General features: G+C 41.6%; 1 protein-coding gene across 2 annotated transcripts in view; it reads left to right on the forward strand.

The window, feature by feature from the left end:
- Positions 1 to 11,648: 11,648 nt before the first annotated feature.
- The window catches only part of SNX24 (sorting nexin 24), a 140,915-nt gene continuing 130,668 nt past the window's right edge, over positions 11,649 to 21,895 (forward strand). For both annotated transcript variants that reach the window (XM_065405946.1, XM_065405945.1), the window contains exon 1: positions 11,649 to 11,768. In XM_065405946.1, the coding sequence (XP_065262018.1) occupies positions 11,709 to 11,768 (60 nt within the window). In that variant the 5' untranslated portion in view covers positions 11,649 to 11,708. The remainder of the gene's footprint in view (positions 11,769 to 21,895) is intronic.

Here is a 21,895-nt window from a genome sequence, read left to right on the forward strand (position 1 = left end):
TTCCAGGGTATACTTAAAATATTGTGAGTAGTATGTGCTTTATAAAGTCTGAATACTTGAATGTAAAATACAAAGATTAAGGATATTTCAGAATGACACAGTACATACATTTCTGCTGTTTCCTGTGTATTTCATAAAGAGGGATGCAGCTATTTGCAGTTAAATGCTTATTAAATGACCTCAGGTAAAAATGACAACAATCCCATAACTACTTTTCCTTCTTCCTGCCCCCCCCCCCCCCAAATAAAAGCCACAATGACTTAGAAGAACGAGCTGAAGTATGGACTCATTTTCTGTTCCCACCTCTGCCCCAGGCTGCCCATAATTTGCATTAAATACTTTATAGCATCTTACAAACATCTTCCCCCGAAATAGATCTCAGTTTTGCAGCTAAGGAAATAAGGCTCAAAGGCTGTGTAAATAGTTGCTCAAAATAATACAAGTTAGTGCAAGAAACTGGATTACAGCCCAGTTCATGCCTAAATCATTATATCACAGTGCCTCCTACCCAAATCACTTATAACATCTTTTTCTTGGTAAAATAGGGATACTCCCAGCTCAGAGAAACCTCTTGCTTAGCTGCCTTTTTATTGACATGCTCATTTTGTTCTTTTGTGCAGGAATGCAAAAGATACTGTGCAACAAGTGTGGGTTTAGGACTTGATGCTGACAGCTGTAGGGAAGGAAACTTAGATCTGTAGAAAAGAGTGGAAATTAGTACTATACTCCCCATTAGCATCCAACAGGTACAGTGATATGCTTGTGCAGTTTTTCAGAAAAATCATGTCATTTCTTGCACAAGCAGAAGGTAATAAATGCATGGGTCTGAGAATTCACTGTAGACTCACCCACATGGTAGAATGGAAGTCACCTGCCCCTCATATAAGAAAAATCTTATATTAAATTTAAAATGCTGTAAGAGCAATAAGGTTAGGGTGATGTTTTCATTGTCTCTTCTGCAATTTCAGCTAATTTGACTTTGGAAGAAGTTAACCAAGCTCTGAATTGAGACAGCAATACCAACTTGACTCATCAACGGGAGTTTTGTTTCTGTGATTAAACTTGAAAAATATTCTCTCCCAAAAATCCAAATGTCAAATTTAGGGTTCACTCTTCCATCTCTTCCATCCCGTCTTCTAAAACCAAATTGTTCTCCTATGTATATTATATTATATCACCTGGATTATTTGAATTATAACATTGTGGTACTGATTTATCAAATGAGCAGAGCCTTTTATTTTCAGTGATAGAATAGCTTTTGCTGGCCATCCACCGTCCTGCCTAAACTTTTTTAAAGACTTCATTAATCCAAATTTAACCGCAAAAAAATCCAACTCCAAATCAGATGACCCATGGTCCATAAGCAAGCCCCTACTTTGATTTTTAACAAAGGAAATAGTTACTCTTAGCTCTAGTGCTTTCAGATGTAATTCAGGAGACCAAAGGATAGTTCGGGGTCCAAATTAGAGACTCATTTGTTTGCTGAACTCAAACTTGTATTGTCATCCCAAAGTACAAGGAAGCAGCTAGTTGTTAAAGAATTTCTTAATGAAAAATCAGGATTGCACCAATAAGGATACCTTTGAATTACATGTGGCCATGACTCATTGAAAGATATGGGTGAACCAGTACAATACTGTTTGCAGATATACCAGCTAAAACACCAGGTCAGTCCTGTGCTTGAATGAGGTTCATAATGTTGATTTCATTAGCACAGCCAGTTTGGCTAAGTTTCTTACTTCCCAGGGCCAAGAACTCCCAAAAGAATTTTTTTTAATTTGGTTTAAATTACAAGACATGACTAGGAGTCTAAGGAATCTTGCAAAAGGTCAGGAGGAGAATGTCCTCTGACATCAAAGGGTGAAGGTTGTAAACCATTATTTGATCTTTTTAATAATCTTCCAAATTTTCAGACAACTTTATGTGAAGATTTGACATGTCCATTAACCAGCTGCTGCTTGTTATGGTATTTTGCTATAATTTGTTTCCCAGCCTTAAAGTTTGGCACATAATTCTGTGATGTTGTCCAGGGAAAATGTAGAATAAATTGAGACTTAAATTTTTGGTTAAGTCAAAGCCATTTTATTTTGTTTATTTGTAATGCTTGGAAATAACACATAAAGGAGTTGCAAATGGGATACGTGCAAACAACCAAAGACAGCAGCTTTTTGACTGCTCTCTGACTAGACAGCACTTTAACACTTGTTTGGATATTTGCCAATTTAAAAAAAAAAAAAAAAAGGCCTTTAAGACAAATTGTCAGGATAGACTTGGGACAGTCATCCTGCTGGTTACATATAAATCTCTCATGACCAGAAATAAAATATTGAAAATCGTATGAGGCAAAGAACATCTAGAATTTCATATACCCAAATTATACTTCAGTACAGAAGAACTTTTGTGATGGTTTTGTAGGCCGCAGGGATTATTGTCATCCATCCATGTGGTCCCTGCTAGTGTGCACTAAAAGTTTCGTGGTATATTTTGACATCAGTTGGACCTGCTGGGTCAGAACAGTTGATCGAAATATTGTAGCCCAGGGCCTTGTGGGAGTGCACTCAGAGACACCAGAATGGAGACAGAGATGCAACTAGTCTATAACAGTGACAGAACTTACTCTACTCCAAACCAAAAGTTTGTTTGAACTGTTGAGAATAGCTGAGTATTCAATGCTGTGAATCCGTCATTATTATGAACTCATGACCAAGGGATTTTTCTACTTGGTATGATGTCTGAAACAGATTTATCAGCAAGGGATTTCAGTTATCCAGACAAAAGATCTGGCCAATATCTTTCTGCTGCTTTGCTTCGAGGCTGAAAAAAGACATGCATATTCCTAGCCCACTGCAGTTTATTTCAGGAGATATGAGGCTAAGATTGCAATACTTAAAAGGCTATCAAAGAAATGCTAACATTCGCTTTGCACACAGCCTTAAGAAAAACTGTAGCTGTAAAAACATATCACATCATCTAGCTATAAATATATGTGTATTGCCAACTATTTAAAAATGTTAATAAAGAAAGGGAACCTGCCATCATGTTTCCAGCTCATGGTGAAATCTGTGTAATTTAAAGTTTTAATGTTCTGAACAAAGAGTTTCTCATATCCTATACGAAAAAATTCTGGATCATGGCAGGAGGAATTGAACTAACTTTCTTTACTGTAAATAGTATACGATTTACTACTTCTCCCTTCCCAAGAGTAAGGACCTGATCCTGCATGGTCCAGAGTGCCCTCAGCTCCAGGAGTTGAAATTGATGGAGCTCAGCAAAATTAAGCCCTGGTAAATCTGTTCTTCTCCGAGAGCCTCTGTGTATTCCAAGTAATGGGATTCAGCCCCTTTAGCATTGAACTGCAAATGTCAAGAGGCATTTTGTGAATACTGTCATTGCTGTGGACAGACCATAAAGGATGATAGTGAAGTGATTTGATCCCACACAGAACTGGAGGTACTTCGGATTGGGCAAGTTTTACTGCTACATGGAAGCAAGCATCCTTTAAGACACAAGCTGCATACCAGTCCCCTATGGTCAGGGATGGGTTAATGTACCCTGATGACAATATGTACCCTGAACTTGAAAGTTTTTATATATCTGTTGGGGTTTCTGCTATCCAGGACGGGTCTCAGATCATCTCCTTGCTTGGGTATTAGGAAATATCTGGAGTAAACCCCCTCCTTTGGTGCTGCACAGGAACTTTATCTATAGCACCCTTATGAAGAAGGGAGCTTAGCCCTCCAATAGGAGTTTCTTGTGAGAGAGGGTCCCCAGAAGACAGGGAAAGTGAGGGGGCCTGGTATCTAATATCCAGTGCTCTGCAGGAATCTTGAACAAACAATGAAGAAGAAAGAAAGATGAGGTCCAAACCATAGGGGGAGAAGTGTGCAGCTCTTGAGCATTCCATCAAAACTGATACTTGGGAGCTTGTGGCTGGGATGATATACAGCAAAGGATTCTGCTTCTATGTTCTTTTTACAGGAGCCATTTTAGAAAAGGCCAGAGGTTGATATCGCCTCTGAAGTAGGGTACTCTGCTGTTACTGAGCAGCTGGAGATTGGCTTTAGAAAGGCTGTGTAATATGGCTTTTTTTAGCAGCAGATGCAAATGAAGAGAGTCCCAGAGATGGAGCTACAACTCTTAGACTTGATCTTTTCCAGAGTGTTATCTGACTTGTAACAAAAAAGGTCAGTGCCCTCAAAGGGTAGGTTCTCAATTAGCTTCTAAGAGTCTGGCGCAAGGCCCGATGCTCAGAGCTAGGAGTATCTTCTCAGAGCTATACCAGTGGTCATAACATTGAACCTGAGGTGTCATAAGCTGCCCTCAGAGCATACCTGGCTAATGTCCTTCCCTCAGTAGGTATCATGACATAACTGCTGGACACTTTTCCACACAGGAGTCTAAGGTGGTAGAGGAATATATCTTTCTTCTACCCGCATCCAATCTACACTCTTCTCTATGCAATGGAGCAGACAGGGATGTTCTGCTACCTTCAGACACTTCCTGAGCTGTAAAATAAACCCACATGGAGTTGGTCCACAGAAGAAGAAAGAGAGGTTACATACTGGTAACTGTTTTTCAAGAGTGGTCTCCCACTACACCCCTGCTGTCACCTGTGTCTTGGAATTTTTTGTATTGCAGCCTTGAGAGAAAGAACTGAGAAGGCCTGGGGGGTGAGTTTCCTTATATAGACACATTCAATTATGCAATCCTAGCGCAAAATCTTATAGCTGTCCCCTCCCCCAGCAGACACAGCTTTTCTATACAGCAACTTGTGAGGTGCTGAATCCTATTAGTGTGAATGCCCAAAGGCAACTCTCAAAGAACTGTTACCAGTAAGTAAACCTCTTTATCTTCTTTCTTAAAATCAATAAATCTGCAGTTTTAAAGTGCTGTTCTGCTCTGAAAACTGACTGTAAAAATGGCACCTTTTCACCCAACCAACTGGGTATTCAAAGTCTGGCTTGGTTTACTGACTAAAATAAGATATAGCTATGACTCCTATTAGCATAGCCAATAAGAGTATGGAAGACTGAACTGGCATCTGTGAGTCACGTACCAACAACATTGCTGAGTAAATTCAGTCTGCAGAATCTTTATTGTTAGGCTCTGAATTAGCAGGCTCATACTTGACTTTCAGAGTCTAGGCCTAGTTTGTAGGGCTAGCATCTACAGAGGGGGGGAATAAATCTTCGTGCTAAAATCAGCAGCTTTGATCCAGAAGCCAATGCAAAACATTGACTATTGAATTACCCAATGCCATTTTTAATTAAGAGTAGAAACTCATTCTTAAAAGGGCCTGTTCATTCTCAACAGATAAGCATTGGAAAGCTGTTACCGGTTCAAAAATGTTGGTGTCCCTAATTGGCCCATCAATCCTTCACCCTTTTAACAATTTTGCTTTTAAAAATCACTAGTGGGACTTATATATTTTAATATAGGCATGTCCAAAACTAAGCTATTGTACATCTAACCTATGTGTTTGCATTGCAACATTTAGTGGTGTAAATAAGGGAAGGAACAGTGGAGGATACACAGTTTCCTCTTTTTTTTGTTTTGGGGTACTCTTTTTTTCTTTTTTTCTTTTTTTCTTTTTTCTGGTCTACAGACTGACCACAACCAGGTAGGGTGACTCCACTGGATAGGCTAGAATCACCCGGAAATTGGGTGTGGCAGGCAAAAGGTGTGCTCATCAGTTGTTTGAAACTACTTAGGTGACTTCCATTGTAGGCAAGTTGCTTGACAGTGCAAATCCAGAAAATGGAACTAATAAGAACTCAAGAGGTGGGAAAGGAGTTTATAATAGTGCACGCCTGTGAAATTGGTGGATTCAGCAATACAGGAGCTCAAGGATTGGAAGGGTCTACTGTAATGATAGTGTTCAAAGCACTTTCAGTTTTGTTGGATTAAACTGCAGGCTCCCAGTGGAGAAGAGGATGACTAGAATTTGCTCTGGGCTGTGCAAATTGCAGACGGTTGTTGCAAAGACTCAAGGGAAGTTTTGTAGGAGGCTGTGGCACTGTCATTTGTTTCCCAACTTTGAGAAGTTAGAATGCCCTGATGTGGACTTGGACACCATTCCACAGAGATTGAGAAGGGTAAACCCTCCCAGAGAAGATCCCTAGGGAAGCTGTATGTATGTGTGCATCCATAATTATGTTTTTGCATTTGAACTTATGATAGTAACAAGTACTAAAACTTGGGAGAACATCCTCAACCCCCAAAGTGTTGTCTGTAAACAAGTTATTGACAATATTCACAAATGTTTCAAGGGTTATAAGTAAATTATGTATGCAAATTATTTAGTAAATATTTTCCTTTAGAGATTGTGTTGCTCTCTTTCTATCAGTATAGTATAGTAGATACTATATCAGTGGCTCTCACATTTTTTTACTGGTGAACCCTTTCACATAGCAAGCCTTTGAGTGCGACCCCCCCCCCCTTATAAATTAAAAACACTTTTTTATATATTTAACACCATTATAAATGCTGGATGCAAAGCGGGGTTTGGGGTGGAGGTTGACAGCTCGCAACCCCCCATATAATAACCTTGCGACCCCCTGAGGAGTCTTGACCCCCAGTTTGAGAACCCCTATACTATATACTATACTAGATCTGTATAGTAGATATAGATATATATCAGAGTCCTGAAAAAACTAAATTTCTGGACTGTGCCATAGCAGAGAGATAAGCGGAGATACAGGAAAGGGGAAAGAAACATTATATCCAACATTAGCATAGTGCTTTCTCCACATCTGTTACACATGGTCATTTCTAAAGTAAACATAGATAATTTCAGATGTGAAGGCCAATCATAGAATCATAGAATATCAGGGTTGGAAGGGACCTCAGGAGGTCATCTAGTCCAACCCCCTGCTCAAAGCAGGACCAATTCCCAACTAAATTATCCCAGCCAGGGCTTTGTCAAGCCGGGCCTTAAAAACCTCCAAGGAAGGAGACTCCACCACCTCCCTAGGTAACGCATTCCAGTGCTTCACCACCCTCCTAGTGAAATAGTGTTTCCTAATATCCAACCTAGACCTCCCCCACTGCAACTTGAGACCATTGCTCCTTGTTCTGTCATCTGCCACCATTGAGAACAGCCGAGTTCCATCCTCTTTGGAACCCCCCTTCAGGTAGTTGAAGGCTGCTAAAGGCCTCAAAGATTAATACACTGCTCAAATTATTTAAGATGTTACCATGCTTTTTGGTTCATGAGGATCTTCATAGTATCTTCATTCAATGTAAGTGGAGAAATAAGAATCCCAGAGTGCATCTCCATTCACTTCAGGCTGTCCATGATTTGTATTCTTTAAGTTTTAGCAGTGCCGGTCATATAAATTGTCCTTTTGGCTTCTTGTTCCCTAAATGTGTTGCTAGTAGTAAACCAAGACAATTTCAGGTCTGTCAGCCATGTGGAGAAACCCTGATTTCTATGTTAAATTAGAATTTTAAAGCTTCGCATGCTAATGATGATATACTGTGAAAATTGAATACTTAATATTCCAAAATATATTAATGCCTCTTGCTCAAATTCTGCTCACCATATAATTTTCCTTCTTCCTCTTGGTTGATGATGTACCATTGAATTTGCAACTGGATTAATGTCTCAAAAACACTTTTCTCATTAGTGAACTGTATTGCTCTTGGGAGGAAAATAAAGTAGCCTTTCTGTTGCTTTTAGGAGGAAGAAAGGTAGCCCTTCTAAATGATCAATAAATGACTGACAAACCACAAATAATGCCATGCAACAAAACTCTTGCACTAGTTTTACCCTGGTGTAATCGCTCTGACATCAATTGAATCATTTCTGTTGTACATCACCTGAGATCAGAATAAAACTTAGAAGTCAGTTATAGGACGCTCAGGGCTTAACATTTCTGAAGAATCCTGGATACCATAAAAATTATTCTCATTAAGGTATCTTATAGTGCTAAACTTGGGGACTGTTTAGATTTGTTACATAGCTTACCTTTTCCTTTGCTGTATGTTTAATGACTATTAGGCTGGAAAAAATTGGATGAAATTATCTACAATATAAATCCTCCCAAATACCTCAGTAGCAGGTAGCCCATAGGGGTTGGGAATGGATTTCTGTCAGCCTGCACCTCCACCATCATGGAGCAGCACCAGAGTTGCTCTATAGCAGGGGTAGGCAACCTATGGCACGCGTGCCAAAGGCAGCATGCGAGCTGATTTTCAGTGGCACTCACACTGCCCAGGTCCTGGCCACTGGTCCGGGGGGGGCTCTGCATTTTAATTTAATTTTAAATGAAGCTTAAACATTTTAAAAACCTTATTTACTTTACAAACAACAATAGTTTAGTTATTTATTATAGACTTATAGAAAGAGACCTTCTAAAAAAGTTAAAATGTATTAATTGGCACGCGAAACCTTAAATTAGAGTGAATAAATGAAGACTTGGCACACCACTTCTGAAAGGTTGCCGACCCCTGCTCTATAGCCACTACTACAGCTTCTAGTCTACAGTCCAGTACATAGTTCAGGTACTACCATTGTGCAGAGGGAAATGGCCAATAAATTTGGCAGCCCTGATTTCAGGTGAGTGCTTACTGTGTATTGTTGTATTGTGTAGAGGTTTAATGTGTAATATTTAAATATTTTTATTCTGGTTTTGTCTTCGACTCTCTTGGCCACAGATCTTTCCTTCCAGAGCAAAGTGTAGAACACACTTCAGGTTAGCTTTTCCACAACAAGGGAAAAAGATAGACGGGATAAATAAAGAGGTGGCTCACTAGATCATCTTACTAACGGAACTTCATACATGATCATCTTGGCGCTGAGATATGGTGATAGATGTGGTATGAATACTTAGATCATTTACTTTGATTTGTTTGAAAGTTAATAGGGGTGGGTTGTTTTTTTTTTGCAACAATATTATTGTATTTCAATTTGTGTTTATTTCATTATATAGAAACCAGAGCCCTGCAAGGGCATAGGGTTAACATGCTATATAAATGCAACGATTACAGGAAAACTCCAAAGATAAGTGAGAACAGTGAGGAAAATGATCAAACTGACCACTTTTCTAATGAGAAACTTGGAAACAAAAGCGTGTGTGTGCACGCGCTCAAGTCTGTTAAATTATCATAATTGTAAAGAGGAAAGAGAATATAGACTGTCATCTGCATCTGTGATTCCTGTGAGCTTGTGGGGTGGTTGTTGTCTTCTATTGCCTCAAGATGGATGGCTGATGTTTGGGGTTAGTAAGGTTTGCATAAGGGAGAGAAAAGTGCTATATAAACTGTTAGCTACAAAGCAGCATGGGGATACATCAAATGCATCTAATATTTCACTTAGAACTTGCCTCCAAAATTTACTTTGTCATCAATTCAGATATTTGCTTTTGGGCTAAATTTTGTTTGTATGAAATTAATCTCTCAAATGAATAAACATCTGCTCCTTCCTTTGTATTTTGTTCAGTAGAGCAAAACTGACATTTTAATGGAGGTTTCATCAGACAGGAGAATTGATTATTCAAAATGTTTCAGAATACAATCCACTTTTTCCTCATCTGTACAAAACAATCGTAATTTAATGGATCTGTTTAAAGCAGACACACTTGGTCTCAGTTTACAAATGAAATGCACTAAATTGTTTGGGTTCTGTGTATTTTAGCGACTACAAATCCTGACATTCACTGAAGTCAACAGGAAAGCTCCTGGCCAGAATTTTTTCCTGACTCTGTGCTTTATGCCTGCAGCTAAGATCTGGAATGTTCAGGCAGATGCTCTCTAGGTTTGTTGTACTGGTGAAAAGGGTGTTCTGAAGAGACTTTGCTCCCTTCTTCCCTCCTGATTAGAGCAACAGAGTTAAAAAATTATTATCTTTATTGCATGTTGCAAGGCATATCTATTTTCTGAAGACGTAGTTTGAATAGTGGATGAGATTTTTCCCCCCTATGGAAGATAGAGGTGGAGGAGAGATTCCTTATTGTTAATTGATGTTAGTTCAGTGTACAGTATGTGATTTTTATAGTTCTTGTACCTAGGCCTAGAAACCAATATATAGTACTCTCACTTTATAAACCAAAATAAGCTGTCTCTTGTATGGTTAAAAATAAATAACAAAAAATTATCAAGAGCCTTTCCAGCCAAAGAGGACCTTTTTCCCCTTAAAGCAGAATGTGAATTGTAAACAATTTCAAAGTCAAAGGTTGTAACTGTTATCCTGGCTTGATTCTTGAATAGAGTGTTAAAACTCCAACTGTTTACTGATTTGCTTGTCATCTTTCATGCATAGGTAGCCATGTGAATCGGGTGACCTTGATCTAGAGCCAACAGTAAACTGAAAATGGTGCCAGGAGGTAGTATGACCAGTGAATGATTCAACAGGCTACAGCAGTATTGTTTTGGGATAATAGTTACTATCTGTTACCTTCTATTTATCAAAGAGCTACTGATGCCTCCTAGGAAACTCTTGAACTTGCTTTTCTTAGTCCATCCTACTTGTGACTTTCTGTATTTCTCTGTACTGTTCCTCAGGCAAGCTGTGCCTAGACTTGCTCAACATGCAAGTATATAGGTGAGAATGAGACATTAAAGAGAAATTTAATGTCTACTAATTTGAGGTATCATAGAAAACACCTATGTGGACATAGCCTGTAGCATAGTATCAAAGGTGTTTTTGTTTGGATTTCTTTGCTATTACTAAAGCAGGTGCATAAAAACACTATTGTTTGTTTAGAAAGTCATCTGTTTATTCCTCTACACTGACATCATAACCAGTTGCTACAGCAATTTTGCCAACCAGCACTGGATTTGAGAGCAAACAGCGGTAGGGTGACCAGATAACAAATGTGAAAAATCGGGATGGGGTGGGAGGTAATAGGAGCCTATATAAGAAAAAGCCCCAAATGTTGGGACTGTCCCTATAACATCGGGCCATCTGGTCACCCTAAACAGTAGAAACAGATGACCGGCACTAGTGCAAAACTGACTTCAACGGCAGTAGTTGCCAAAAACCACTTTTGTACATTTCCGTGTTGGGCGATAACAACTCTGTTTCCGTGGCTGGCTTACAAAGGAGAGACTCTCTAAGAGATTTGAGGGGACGGAGAAAGAACAAGAATGCAACTAAGAAAAAAACCCGTTGAACTATGTAAGGGAAAAAGCATCATCATGTTTATCCTGATGCCAGGAAGAGGGGAACTCAGTGAGCCACAGGCTCTTAATCAGCACCCCATGCTGACCTCGGTGGCGGCTGGAGAAGCTAAAGGCCGAGCGCACCCATTTGCGCACATAGAGGAGAAGCCGGGGGAGCTGATGGCCTGGCACAAGGGTGGATACCGCCGCCGGCTGTGGCCGCCCGGCAGGTTCCCTGAGCGCCGAGCCGCTAGCCGGGATCCCCCTGGCGGAGCGGAGTGTTTTGGACAGGGACCGAGCATGCCGAGGGGCCGCCTGCCGCAGCCACGGGCTGCGTGAGCCCAGGGTCCGGCTCCAGTTCCCTGGCTGGGCAGGTCGCGAGCTGCACAGGGCTGCCTGGCTCGCGCGCCCGAGGCCCGCGTCGCCCCCGCCCCGGGCCGGCTGCTGCGCTGGGGGCCTTGCCCGCCCCCCGCCGCGTACTGGCGTCATGTGGGCTCCCCGCGTGTCACGTGACTCGCTCGCAGCTGGCTCGGTCCCGGGGAGCTGCTGCTGCCCTGGAGCGCTGCGGTGCCCGGCTCCCCCCGCTGGCCCGGCCCGCGCGCGCCATGGAGCTTTACATCCCGTCCTTCCGCTACGAGGAGAGCGAGCTGGAGCGAGGGTACACGGTGAGGGACCGAGCGGGGGCCCGGGGCCGCGGGTTCGGCAGCGTGGTGGGGCGGGCTGCGTGCGGCTGGTGCCCAGCACCGTCACCCTATGGCTCTCCCTAAGGGGCCGGGGCTCCATCCCCACCGGTGGCGGGTCTCTGCCTCCCCGCCCGGCCTGGGCACCCCCGCTGGGACCCTGGGCTACTGGAGGACAGCTGGCTGGCATCGCCGAGGGGGGCGTAAAGAGCCAGTGCATGGCTGGCACCCACTGGGAGGCCCCTGGCCAGGCAGCTCGCAGCTGTCCTTTCCATATGCTGGCTCTTTTCATAGACGCATAGGGCCGGCCCCTTGGAGTGAGGCAGGGCACGGCACAGCACCCTGGTGCCATTTGACATCCATGTGCGGGCTGGCTGCTCAGGTCGGTGGCTTACTGAGACCTGCCTGGGAAGGGGAGATGGAGCATGGCAGGCTGGGGAGCCTGTCTTATGCACAACCCTAGCAGCAGTGCAGACAGCTGTAATCTGCTCTGTTTTATTGTAACTGTTATTTATTCATTAACTGTATTACAGTAGCGCCGACGAGCACTAAGTGGGGACCAAGACCCCGATGTGCTTGGGGTTGTACAAACACAGAACAAAAAGATGGTCCCTGCCCTAAATAGCTTACAATCTAAGTATAAGAAAAGGGACAACAGATGAATCCGGACAGATGGGGGAGTACAAAGAAACAGTGCGGCAGTATTGGACAACACGATAAGCTATGGTCCATCAATGGTTAATTAGCCATAATGGGCAGGAATGGTGTCCCTAGCCTCTGTTTGCCAGAAGCTGGAAATGAGCAACAGGGGATGGATCACTTGATGATTACCTGTTCTGTTCATTCTCTCTGGGGCACCTGGCATTGGCCACTGTCGGAAGACAGGATAATGGGCTAGATGGACCTTTGGTCTGACCTGGTATGGCCATTCTTATGTATGATCTCAGCACACCAGAGGCCCAACCACTGTCAAGTTTTTTGTAGGCATTGTGGAAAACAAACATTTAATAAGGGATTTGAAAAAGAATAATGAGGTTGCTTTGTGGATGTTTATGGGGACTTCCTCCCAAGCATACGGGGCAAGATGGAAGAGCACAAAAGTGCTTGTTTGAAAATTTAACAAGTGGCCGATGGAGGCTCGCATCATCATCACCATCATGATTATTATGCCAATTAGTTGCAGCTCTTGGACTCCTAATGATTTATTTCCCAATAATGCCACCTCATTTTGCAACATTTAGACTTCCATTGTCTGTTACAAGATTACCGTTGATTTTCTCACTTTTGTCAGAGAATCTATATTCTCATCTTCCTTGGGCCTGCTAAATGTCATGTATTTTGTGTGTTGGTGACACATGCTGTAGACTTCTCTCATTCCCACGCAACTGGTAAAATAGAGATAGATGCCTCCAAGTAGTACTCTGTAGTTTAGGGGTAAGCACCTTAAGCTACAAACCAAGCTACCTTGGGTTCAACTCCCAGCAATTTTGCTCACTGTTCTTAGTATTTCTGTGCACCTCACACCTATTATTAACGAAGGTTTCATACACCTACCTTAGGGGTGGCAAGCATCTTTGCTCATTTTACAGCTAAGGTAACTGAAGGATTGCTGGAAGCATAGCTGGGGGGGAAATAAGTCACATCTATTTTCAACACTGGCTTTCAGATGAAGTGGGCCAAATTATATGCTTATCTAACTCATACCAACACACTATGAATTTTTGTCCCTCTATGGCTAGATCAGATACAGAGGTTTGAGTCCACTAATACTTGCATGATAATTGGTATAGTACCAGATCACATGATGGAAGTTCATGCTTTTAGATCCAGAGATCCCAGGTTCAGTCCCTACAGGTGACCCAGATAGGAGTGTTGTTACACTTTGCTATGCTGTCTCTAACCACTACAACGTACTCTGCTCTTAGAGCCAGGAATAGAACCAATGAATCCTGGGACCCATCATTCTGGTGCTAATTGACAAAAATGGTTGGGTAACCCAGTGATCGATCAAATGTGTGTTGTTTCCCCCTCTCTGGGCTGCTTATTGAGGATAACACACTTTCTATAGATGAAGTCATAGAGTTTTGTGTTGTGAATTCAGCTCTGGCTGATTAGCCTCACAGTAGCGTTATATAATTGTTGAAATGATTTTATATTGCAAAACATTTAGAGATTAATTTGAACATTATGTTAGTATATGTTTTATTGTTGTAGCTAGATACCGACCCAGGTGATGCTCAATCTGCCAGGAGGCTGTCTTTCCTTTGGGATTTGCCTTCATGATGATGATGATTATTATGGCTGCAGGTTTGTCATGGTGGGAAAATGTCACAGCATGATTTTCCTGTTTGTCCGTGACTCATCCCGCAGCAGAGGTTCCTGCAGCTCCTGTCCCATAGATCTGGATGCAGTGTTGTGCCCCAACCTAGTGCATGGAATAGCCGTGCCACTGGCTTGGCTCACCTGCCCCTCTGTCATGACAGGAGGGTGGGGGGGAATCAAACCCGAGTGGCGCTGTGACCCTGTGTGCTAGGTCACAATGCCCAAAGTGGGACACTGGGCCCGACCCCAGCCCAACCCCATGGGATAGGAGCTGCAGGAGCCACTGCTGCCAGGAGTGAGTTTGGGATGGGCTCTCTCCCCAGCCCTTCCTCACCAGATCGGCCTTCAGCTTGTTGTGCTGGGGCAGAGGGTACTGCTGAGTGTGGTCAGTGCCCCCTCAGTGAGGCGAGGGGGAAGGTATTTTCTATCAAAAATCGCAAACTGTTATAGTAATTTAGTAAGCTGTGACTGTTCCATGGCTTTTGATTTAAAAAAAAAAAATGTTGTGGCAAATCTGCAGCCCTAATGATGATATATTTTGAGTATATTGTGTTTTGGTTTATGTGATCTGTCCTTTCAGCAACAGCATGAGAGAGTCTTCTTCAAACAAATCCTATAATATCTGAGAGCAGTGTGCAGAGATGTTGCTTGCATATGCAGAGACTGGAAGACCCTATCTTGTGTAAGCTCCAAAAAAGTCAGAACTTAATATAATAAACTTATCTTTCTAGAAAACAAACCTCAATCTTGAAAGTATAAAATTAGCACATACTAAGGCACTGGCTGCCCGAGGACATAGGTAATGAACTTCATTGCATTTTGCCTGTCACTCACCAGTAAGAATCCAGCCCAATGCAATGGGGATTAAAAAGTTTTCCCCATCTAATGGATGTTGGTGGCCCCTTTATTATCTTTTTGATTCACCTCCAAAAATCACCAGACTTTGCACTAACTGGTGGACTTATTAGAGAGGCCATGAACTTCAGAGGCATGGAGACTAAACTACCCCTGTTACCTCTAGGTGAAGTTCTTTCTACTCTCCCCCTCCCCCAACCCACACAAGGTCAGGCATACTGCCAGGGCAGTGTGTGTGTGTAAAGCTTGCCCTGATGCTGCCCTGGAGATAAACAGAAGGCTTCATTTTCTAAGGTTGCATGAGCACTAAAGCCAGAATTTGTTGTTGCATACAAATTATTTACATATTTACAACTTTGCAAACTAGCTTATTAAATAATTTGTGTAAATGCCACACATGGAGCTGCACAAAACTTTGCAGCTATGCTTCCTACTTATTCTGTTTCTTCAGTGTTGTTTCATTCACCTGAAAGCAGATGGATGTGGGGAGAAATATTAATTATTTTGGCCTTTAAGTTCATGTCTTGACTCCTGCAGCCCTACCAAGACTCTTAGATTGGGAGGAAGACTCCCTCCTTTTTGGAATAATTTTAAGACCGTTAATTTTGGACAATGAACATTCTTAAATAAATTTAGACTTCAGCAAAAAGTACTAGACTGTTACGGTTACAAAAGAAAACAAAACAGAAGTCCACAACAACACATGTTTCAAAGCCAGGAAATTATAACTTGGTATTTTAAGGTCCCAGGTTCAAATTCCTTCTGACAACTAAGTTGTTTCTGTATGCTCAATCATTGTTTGTTAAATTTTGGGTGGTTCATCCCAGCCCCAGGGAGCAATTGCTCTGAGAGGGAGGGGCGAACTGCCTCATTGATCTCAATGCAATGGTAACTTCAGGACTTACCCCCTTTCCCCCCACCCCACCCCCCCGGAACAGTATCCCAAAACCATTACATTGGAGGTCTCCATGTGTGGCAGGAGGAGAAGAGTGCAGCAGGCCTTGCCCACCCACCCAAGCAGATACCCCAGCAGGCAGAGTGTAAGTACTGGCCTGCCCCACCCCAATTCTCCATGGGAAAGAGGGAATCCCAACTGCTATCCCTGATGCTCCCAAGGGAAGAGAAGCCCCTATTGCTACACCTAGGAGGGAGGGGAGAGTTTAACCAAAATATAGTGTTGGGATATGTAGTGCGCTTAGGGATCCAGGTTACCTTGATTTGGCCCTAGTTTTTGAGCGCTCAGTTGAAAATCAGGCTCTGTTTCAGTAGCAATGGTATAAGAATCCTTAAGAATTTGCATAAACTTTTACCAATTTAGAAGCATTTTTACCAAAGGATAGAATTTATTACTTCTTTGTACAAAGTTCAGTTTGAGAGCATTTGACATCTGTGACCTGACATCTGTGTCTCTTTCCCCATGAGGAATAAAAATAATTCTCTACCCCACTGAGGTGTTCTGAGGCTTAATACAACCTGTAAAACACGTTGGAATTCTTGGGTGGGAGATGCTATATAAGCAAGTACAAAGTAGTAGTAATATAATCTACACTTCTGTTTGTAATAAATTGTCGGGTTTCCCGTCACATTTCCTCACCTCTTGGCTCACAAAGTGCTCAACTGGTTCTTGCTCTGTTGTAGTTGGCAACACAGTGCTGTATCCATTCGCACCAGTCCATTAGGTTCCTCAGAGATCCAACCAGATGCTTAGACACAAAAATCATTTTGATCGCTGGTAAAAAAAAAAAGCTGTAAGAGAAAACAAAGTTAAATCTAGCCTCATTGGTGGGACATGTGAACCAAGAATTGTGCGGTGTGTGTCTGTTTGCCTTATGTATTTGTGCAATGGACCCAATCCTTTATCCATGGTTCACCAAAGAGTGGTCCAGAATGGATGAATCTCCCTAAAGCTTCACAGTATGAGAGAGTCTCCTGCTGATATGACCACATGAGCCTGGTATATAGCGATGTATAGCTGGGAGCTTCAGGAATAGGGGCCAATGGCTAAGTAATGTCACTGTGACAATGGGGAGTGGCAGCATTGTCTGGAAACCTTATAGCTTAGTAGACAATGATGGATATCATGGCTACAAGATGCAACAGAAAGCGCTTTTCTTTAATAGACAGAAGAATGGATCCTGAAGAGGACGGATGTCCCATAGGAAACAATTTCACTTTCTGTAATGACAGGTGATAATCAGTTACTATAGACGTTTCTTTAAAAGTCAAGCGACATGACTAGGATCATTGATCCAGGAAGCCACAGTTTGCTGAATTGCTGAATATAAAAGTGTCAGTGGCCAAGTCATGTCTACTTCCATTCTGTTGGGTCTCATTGCCAAAAAAAAGGAAAATGCAATTTTAGGTAGCCTTAACAAAGGCATAACATGCAAATCACGGGAAGTGATAGTACCGTTCTAATCAGCGCTGGTTGGCCTCAGCTGGAGTACTGTGTCTAGTTTTGGCCACCAATGTATAGAAAGGATGTAGAGAGACTGGAAAGGATCCAGAAGTGACAAAGATGATCAGAGGGATGGAATGCTACCCATATTAGCAAAGGCTGAAGGAACTGGTATGTTGAATTTGGAAAAGAGGAGATGCGGGGAGGGGAGAATGGGTAGACATGACAGCAGTCTTCAAATACTTGAAAGGCTGTCATAAAAAGATGGAGAAAGGTTGTTCTCTCTCTCCATGAAGGGCAGTACAAGAGGCAATGGGTTCAAACTACAGCATAGTAGATTTAGGTTAAATCTCAGGGAAAAAAATTTAACTGTAAGAACAGTAGGACAATAGAACAGACTGTCTAGGGAGGTTGTGGAAACTCCTTCACTGGAGGTTTTCAAAAGGAGACTGGATAGGCATCTGTGTTGGATGGTTTAGACACAACAATTCCTGCATTTTGGCAGGGGGCTAAACCTTGTAGTCCCATCTAACTCTATGGTTCTGTGATTCTGTTACATGAGAATTAAGGGTCACATTGAATCTGTAGGTTATAAGAGAGGCCAATATGAAATTTGGGATACAGAGTGGGATGAAGTATCAGAGGGGTAGCCGTGTTAGTCTGGATCTGTAAAAGCAGCAAAGAGTCCTGTGGCACCTTATAGACTAACAGACGTATTGGAGCATGAGCTTTCGTGAGTGAATACCCACTTCGTCGGATGCATGTAGTGGAAATTTCCAGATGCAGGTATAAATATGCAAGCAAGAGTGAGTCAGACTAGAGATAACGAAGTTAGTTCAATCAGGGGGGATGAGTTCCTCTTCTAGCAGTTGAGGTGTCAGAGTGGGATGGAGATGCTGGAATTTGGGGTGAAATGGCTTTTTACCAATTACAAGATACCTGAATATGCTGAGTTGGAAAAAGTTATGGCAGAGTTAGGCGTTGATGAGGCTGAAGCAGGCTGAAAATGAGAAATGGGCTAAAATAGTGAAGAGGGATAGAGATTTGGATATCGCAACCAAGGTTAAGTTTGGAAAGGGGGATTGGATACATATAATAAGGGATAGAAGCCTAGATTATGTCAAAATTAATATTTCCCTTGCTATGCTATCAGCTGATGCTGCAGCTGATCTGGATGTACTGTGTGTATTAGTGTGAAAGAGGACAAGGTGCTGGAAGTTCTACTTCTATTTTATTCCTGTTGTGTTGTCAGTCTTAAGTACGTTCCTGTGTTAATTTTTTTCATTAAAAATCTAAGATACAAAACATAATGGTGAAATCTCTTGTTATAGGACTACTCATTACCAGACTCTCCCCCTTCCCTGTAAACAATCACTTTTGGTTTGGTAGGAGCCTGAGCAAAAGATAAGGATGCTCATAACTCCAGTGAACTGTGTCAGGCAGTTGAGAGAGATGTGATCAATAGTGTCACCTTCAACATCAGGGCGAAGGAGAAGAAGACTATAGTGTGGATCAGACAAAAGGAAAACCAGTGTGAGTACCTTGAAGTTAATGTGGCATGGACGGCAGAACGAACCTTTTTGAGGAGTTTCTGTGGAGAAAGGGCAGATTTCTAGCTGTTGTGAGGAAGCTAGATTGAGAAAAGGATTTTTGAGAAATGCAGTGGTGATGACAGTCCTGATGGCATCAAACAAGATGCTAGTGAACAGTGATATTGGTTGATCACTGGTGTGAAGTGAGAGGAAGAAGGGAGTGTAAGACCCACCCTCTGGCAGCTCCATACGGCTCACATTATAGAGCACACAGCAAACTGCACTCTTTCCCCTCCCTCCCAATTCCCCCCCTTTGAGAGGGAAGGTTGTCTTTTGGCATTTGCAGAGAATAATCCCAATCTCTCTTTTCTTAATCCTTCCACAGTTTATTCTCATTGGTTGGGAAGGAGAGAGGTGGGAAGAGCTCTTGACTTTAGCTGTGTGAGCTCTGTTTCCTTCCTTCAGGGTTGCTCTCTGTCTGCCTGGCCAGCAGCTACTGCTCAGTGTTTCCATCTCCTTCCTTTGCTACTATTCTCTGAATCTGTCAGCAATAGAAGGAAGACTTAGACAATGATCTGTGTGGTGCCAGTTGGCTGCGGAGGCATAAAGTAACCTTGGAGGGCAGGGACAGAACTAAATCACCACAGAAGCCAAAAACTCCCTCTCCTTTTCACTCTTTCCCAGTCTGAGAGAGGAAACTGAGAAGAGAGGGATGAAGAAGAACTTGCAGGAATGATGATGAAAAGCTTGAAAGTAAGGAGATCGGGAAAGGAAAATGAAGACAGAGCCTATAATACAGCACCTATAATTTTAGAATCCCCTCGCCTCTGTCAACAAGAATACTGGGAGAATCCATCCCCCATTCCAACTCCACAAACTAAAATTTAGCTCTTGAAACATATGACCTGTTCTCTCTGATGTATCTTTTAAAACAATTCTCCAAAAAATTATGATTAAGCAATGGCTTTGATGTGTCCCAATTTTGTCAGGGGACTCTCTTTCCATAATACTTCAGTGAATTGAAAGTACACCCCAGATGGTGAAAAAAATTATGGAAAATGTCTGTGTTCCTCATTTAATACTAGGGGACAATTAGACCTCATTGTCAGTTTGGATTGATGACTGTAGCTTCCAAACTATTGAGCCTGTGCTAATAAATGCAACAGTTGTTCATAATTTGGCAGTGAATGACCTTTAAATGTAGATGTTTACTGAGGATATCCTTAGGGAACAATTTAACTTCAAAATGACACCCATGAGTACTTGTTATCATTTAAATATGCTTCCTTTGTCAATAACAGAATAACAAATACTAGTTAGATTTCTAATGTTGATTCAGATACTGGGAAACCTGCTGAATAAATTAGTGCACATTTGATCTATATTGACCAAAAAATGTTACACTGGTATGTTCCAGGTTAAGATGACATCCATTTAAATATGTTGTAGAGCAGAGAGGTCATGTTTGACTGACATATATGCTTACAGTGTTTTTAATTAACTTTTTTTAACACTATTCCCCAAATTCCTTTTAAGTAACAGATTTTGTGGAAACAAGGTAAATATGAACATATAATGTCTTCAAATATTGTGATGGTTATAAAAGTAGTCCGTAGCCTTTATCTTGCCTATAAAATTATTGATGAGTTAATTATGGTGAGCTTTACTCTAACATTTTTGGAAGTGTGGAACTACTATAGTGTACAGTATGCTTTAGATTGTGTATCTGTGCTCTTACTCCTTCATTTAAAAGACTGAATGAGAGTCAAAGAAGTGAAGACCTGAATATTCCTCTGCATGAAGACTGACTATAAAGAAGCCAAACTAGCAAATACTTGCTTACATGATTGTATCCTCTGTGTTTTTTTTTTTTTTTTTCAAACGTGGAAGGCTTCAGTGGTTTTATAAGCATAGGTGATTTCTGTGGGAGTGATTATACTAATTAGTTTATGTAAAAGTAGCATTCTAACACTTCTATTAAGCCTCTGAGCTGTGTGAACAAGATATTGCCATAAGCCTGAGCAGACTGAGTCTGACTTGAGTGTTCATTAAATTAATAAGTTCTGGGACTTCTCCACCACCAGCCTATGTTCTGAGAGCTCCCTAAATATGACATACTGTTACAAGTTATAGTGAATCAGCAATGGAGACGTTACTTGCTCCAATTCCACTGGATTTTCAAGAAAATGACACAGAAATATGGAGTCCATCTTAAACAACAGTTGGACATTTTTTCTCATAGTCACAGATGCAAAGAAAGCATCTAAATGTCATAGAGTACAATTTCTCCATCTGGCAGTCCCAGCAGCACTGTAGGTAGATTATATTTGGGAAGAGGAAGAAGATAAACAGGATTTGGCACATCAATGTCAAAGTAATGTAACTCCAGAAAAATACTACTTACGAAACACAATTGTTTAATTTCTAAAGACAATATGAATCAGTTGATCTCTGTATAACTGACTTAGAGACAGTTGATACCAAAGATGACTATAACTGAAAGAGATTATAGAATATGTGTGTGTATTTATACAAAAATCATATTTTCTCTCTTTCCTCCTCTCTTTTTTTACTTTGGGTTTTTGGCAGCAGTTTTAGTATAGCTAGTTAAACTCTTTCTTCTGCATAGCCAGTTTTCCCTCATGTTTGTTCATGGATTTTAAGGCCAAAAGGGGTCATTATGATCAGCTAGTCTGCTAAAGATAGAATAGATAACATTTTAATTTGGGCAAGGGACTTTAAAGAACACCATGGAAAATTTGCAAAGACCCCTATCACTGAACATGGGAAAATGAAAGCAAAAACAATACAAAATCTGTTCGAAAATATTATCTATGTATACATAGCAATCAGTTAAAGAACAAGAGAGATTTTTTTCTGACCTGGGATGAGTGCTCATATAATAGACATTAGCTCATTGGGATATCTGTAATCACTTGTGAAATGCACAAACAAAAGAGCTGATGCAATGCCATGAAATTGTAGTGAAAAAGCTAGGAGGGTGT

This window comes from Emys orbicularis, chromosome 6 (genome assembly GCF_028017835.1).
Source record: "Emys orbicularis isolate rEmyOrb1 chromosome 6, rEmyOrb1.hap1, whole genome shotgun sequence".
Lineage (NCBI taxonomy): Eukaryota > Metazoa > Chordata > Testudines > Emydidae > Emys > Emys orbicularis.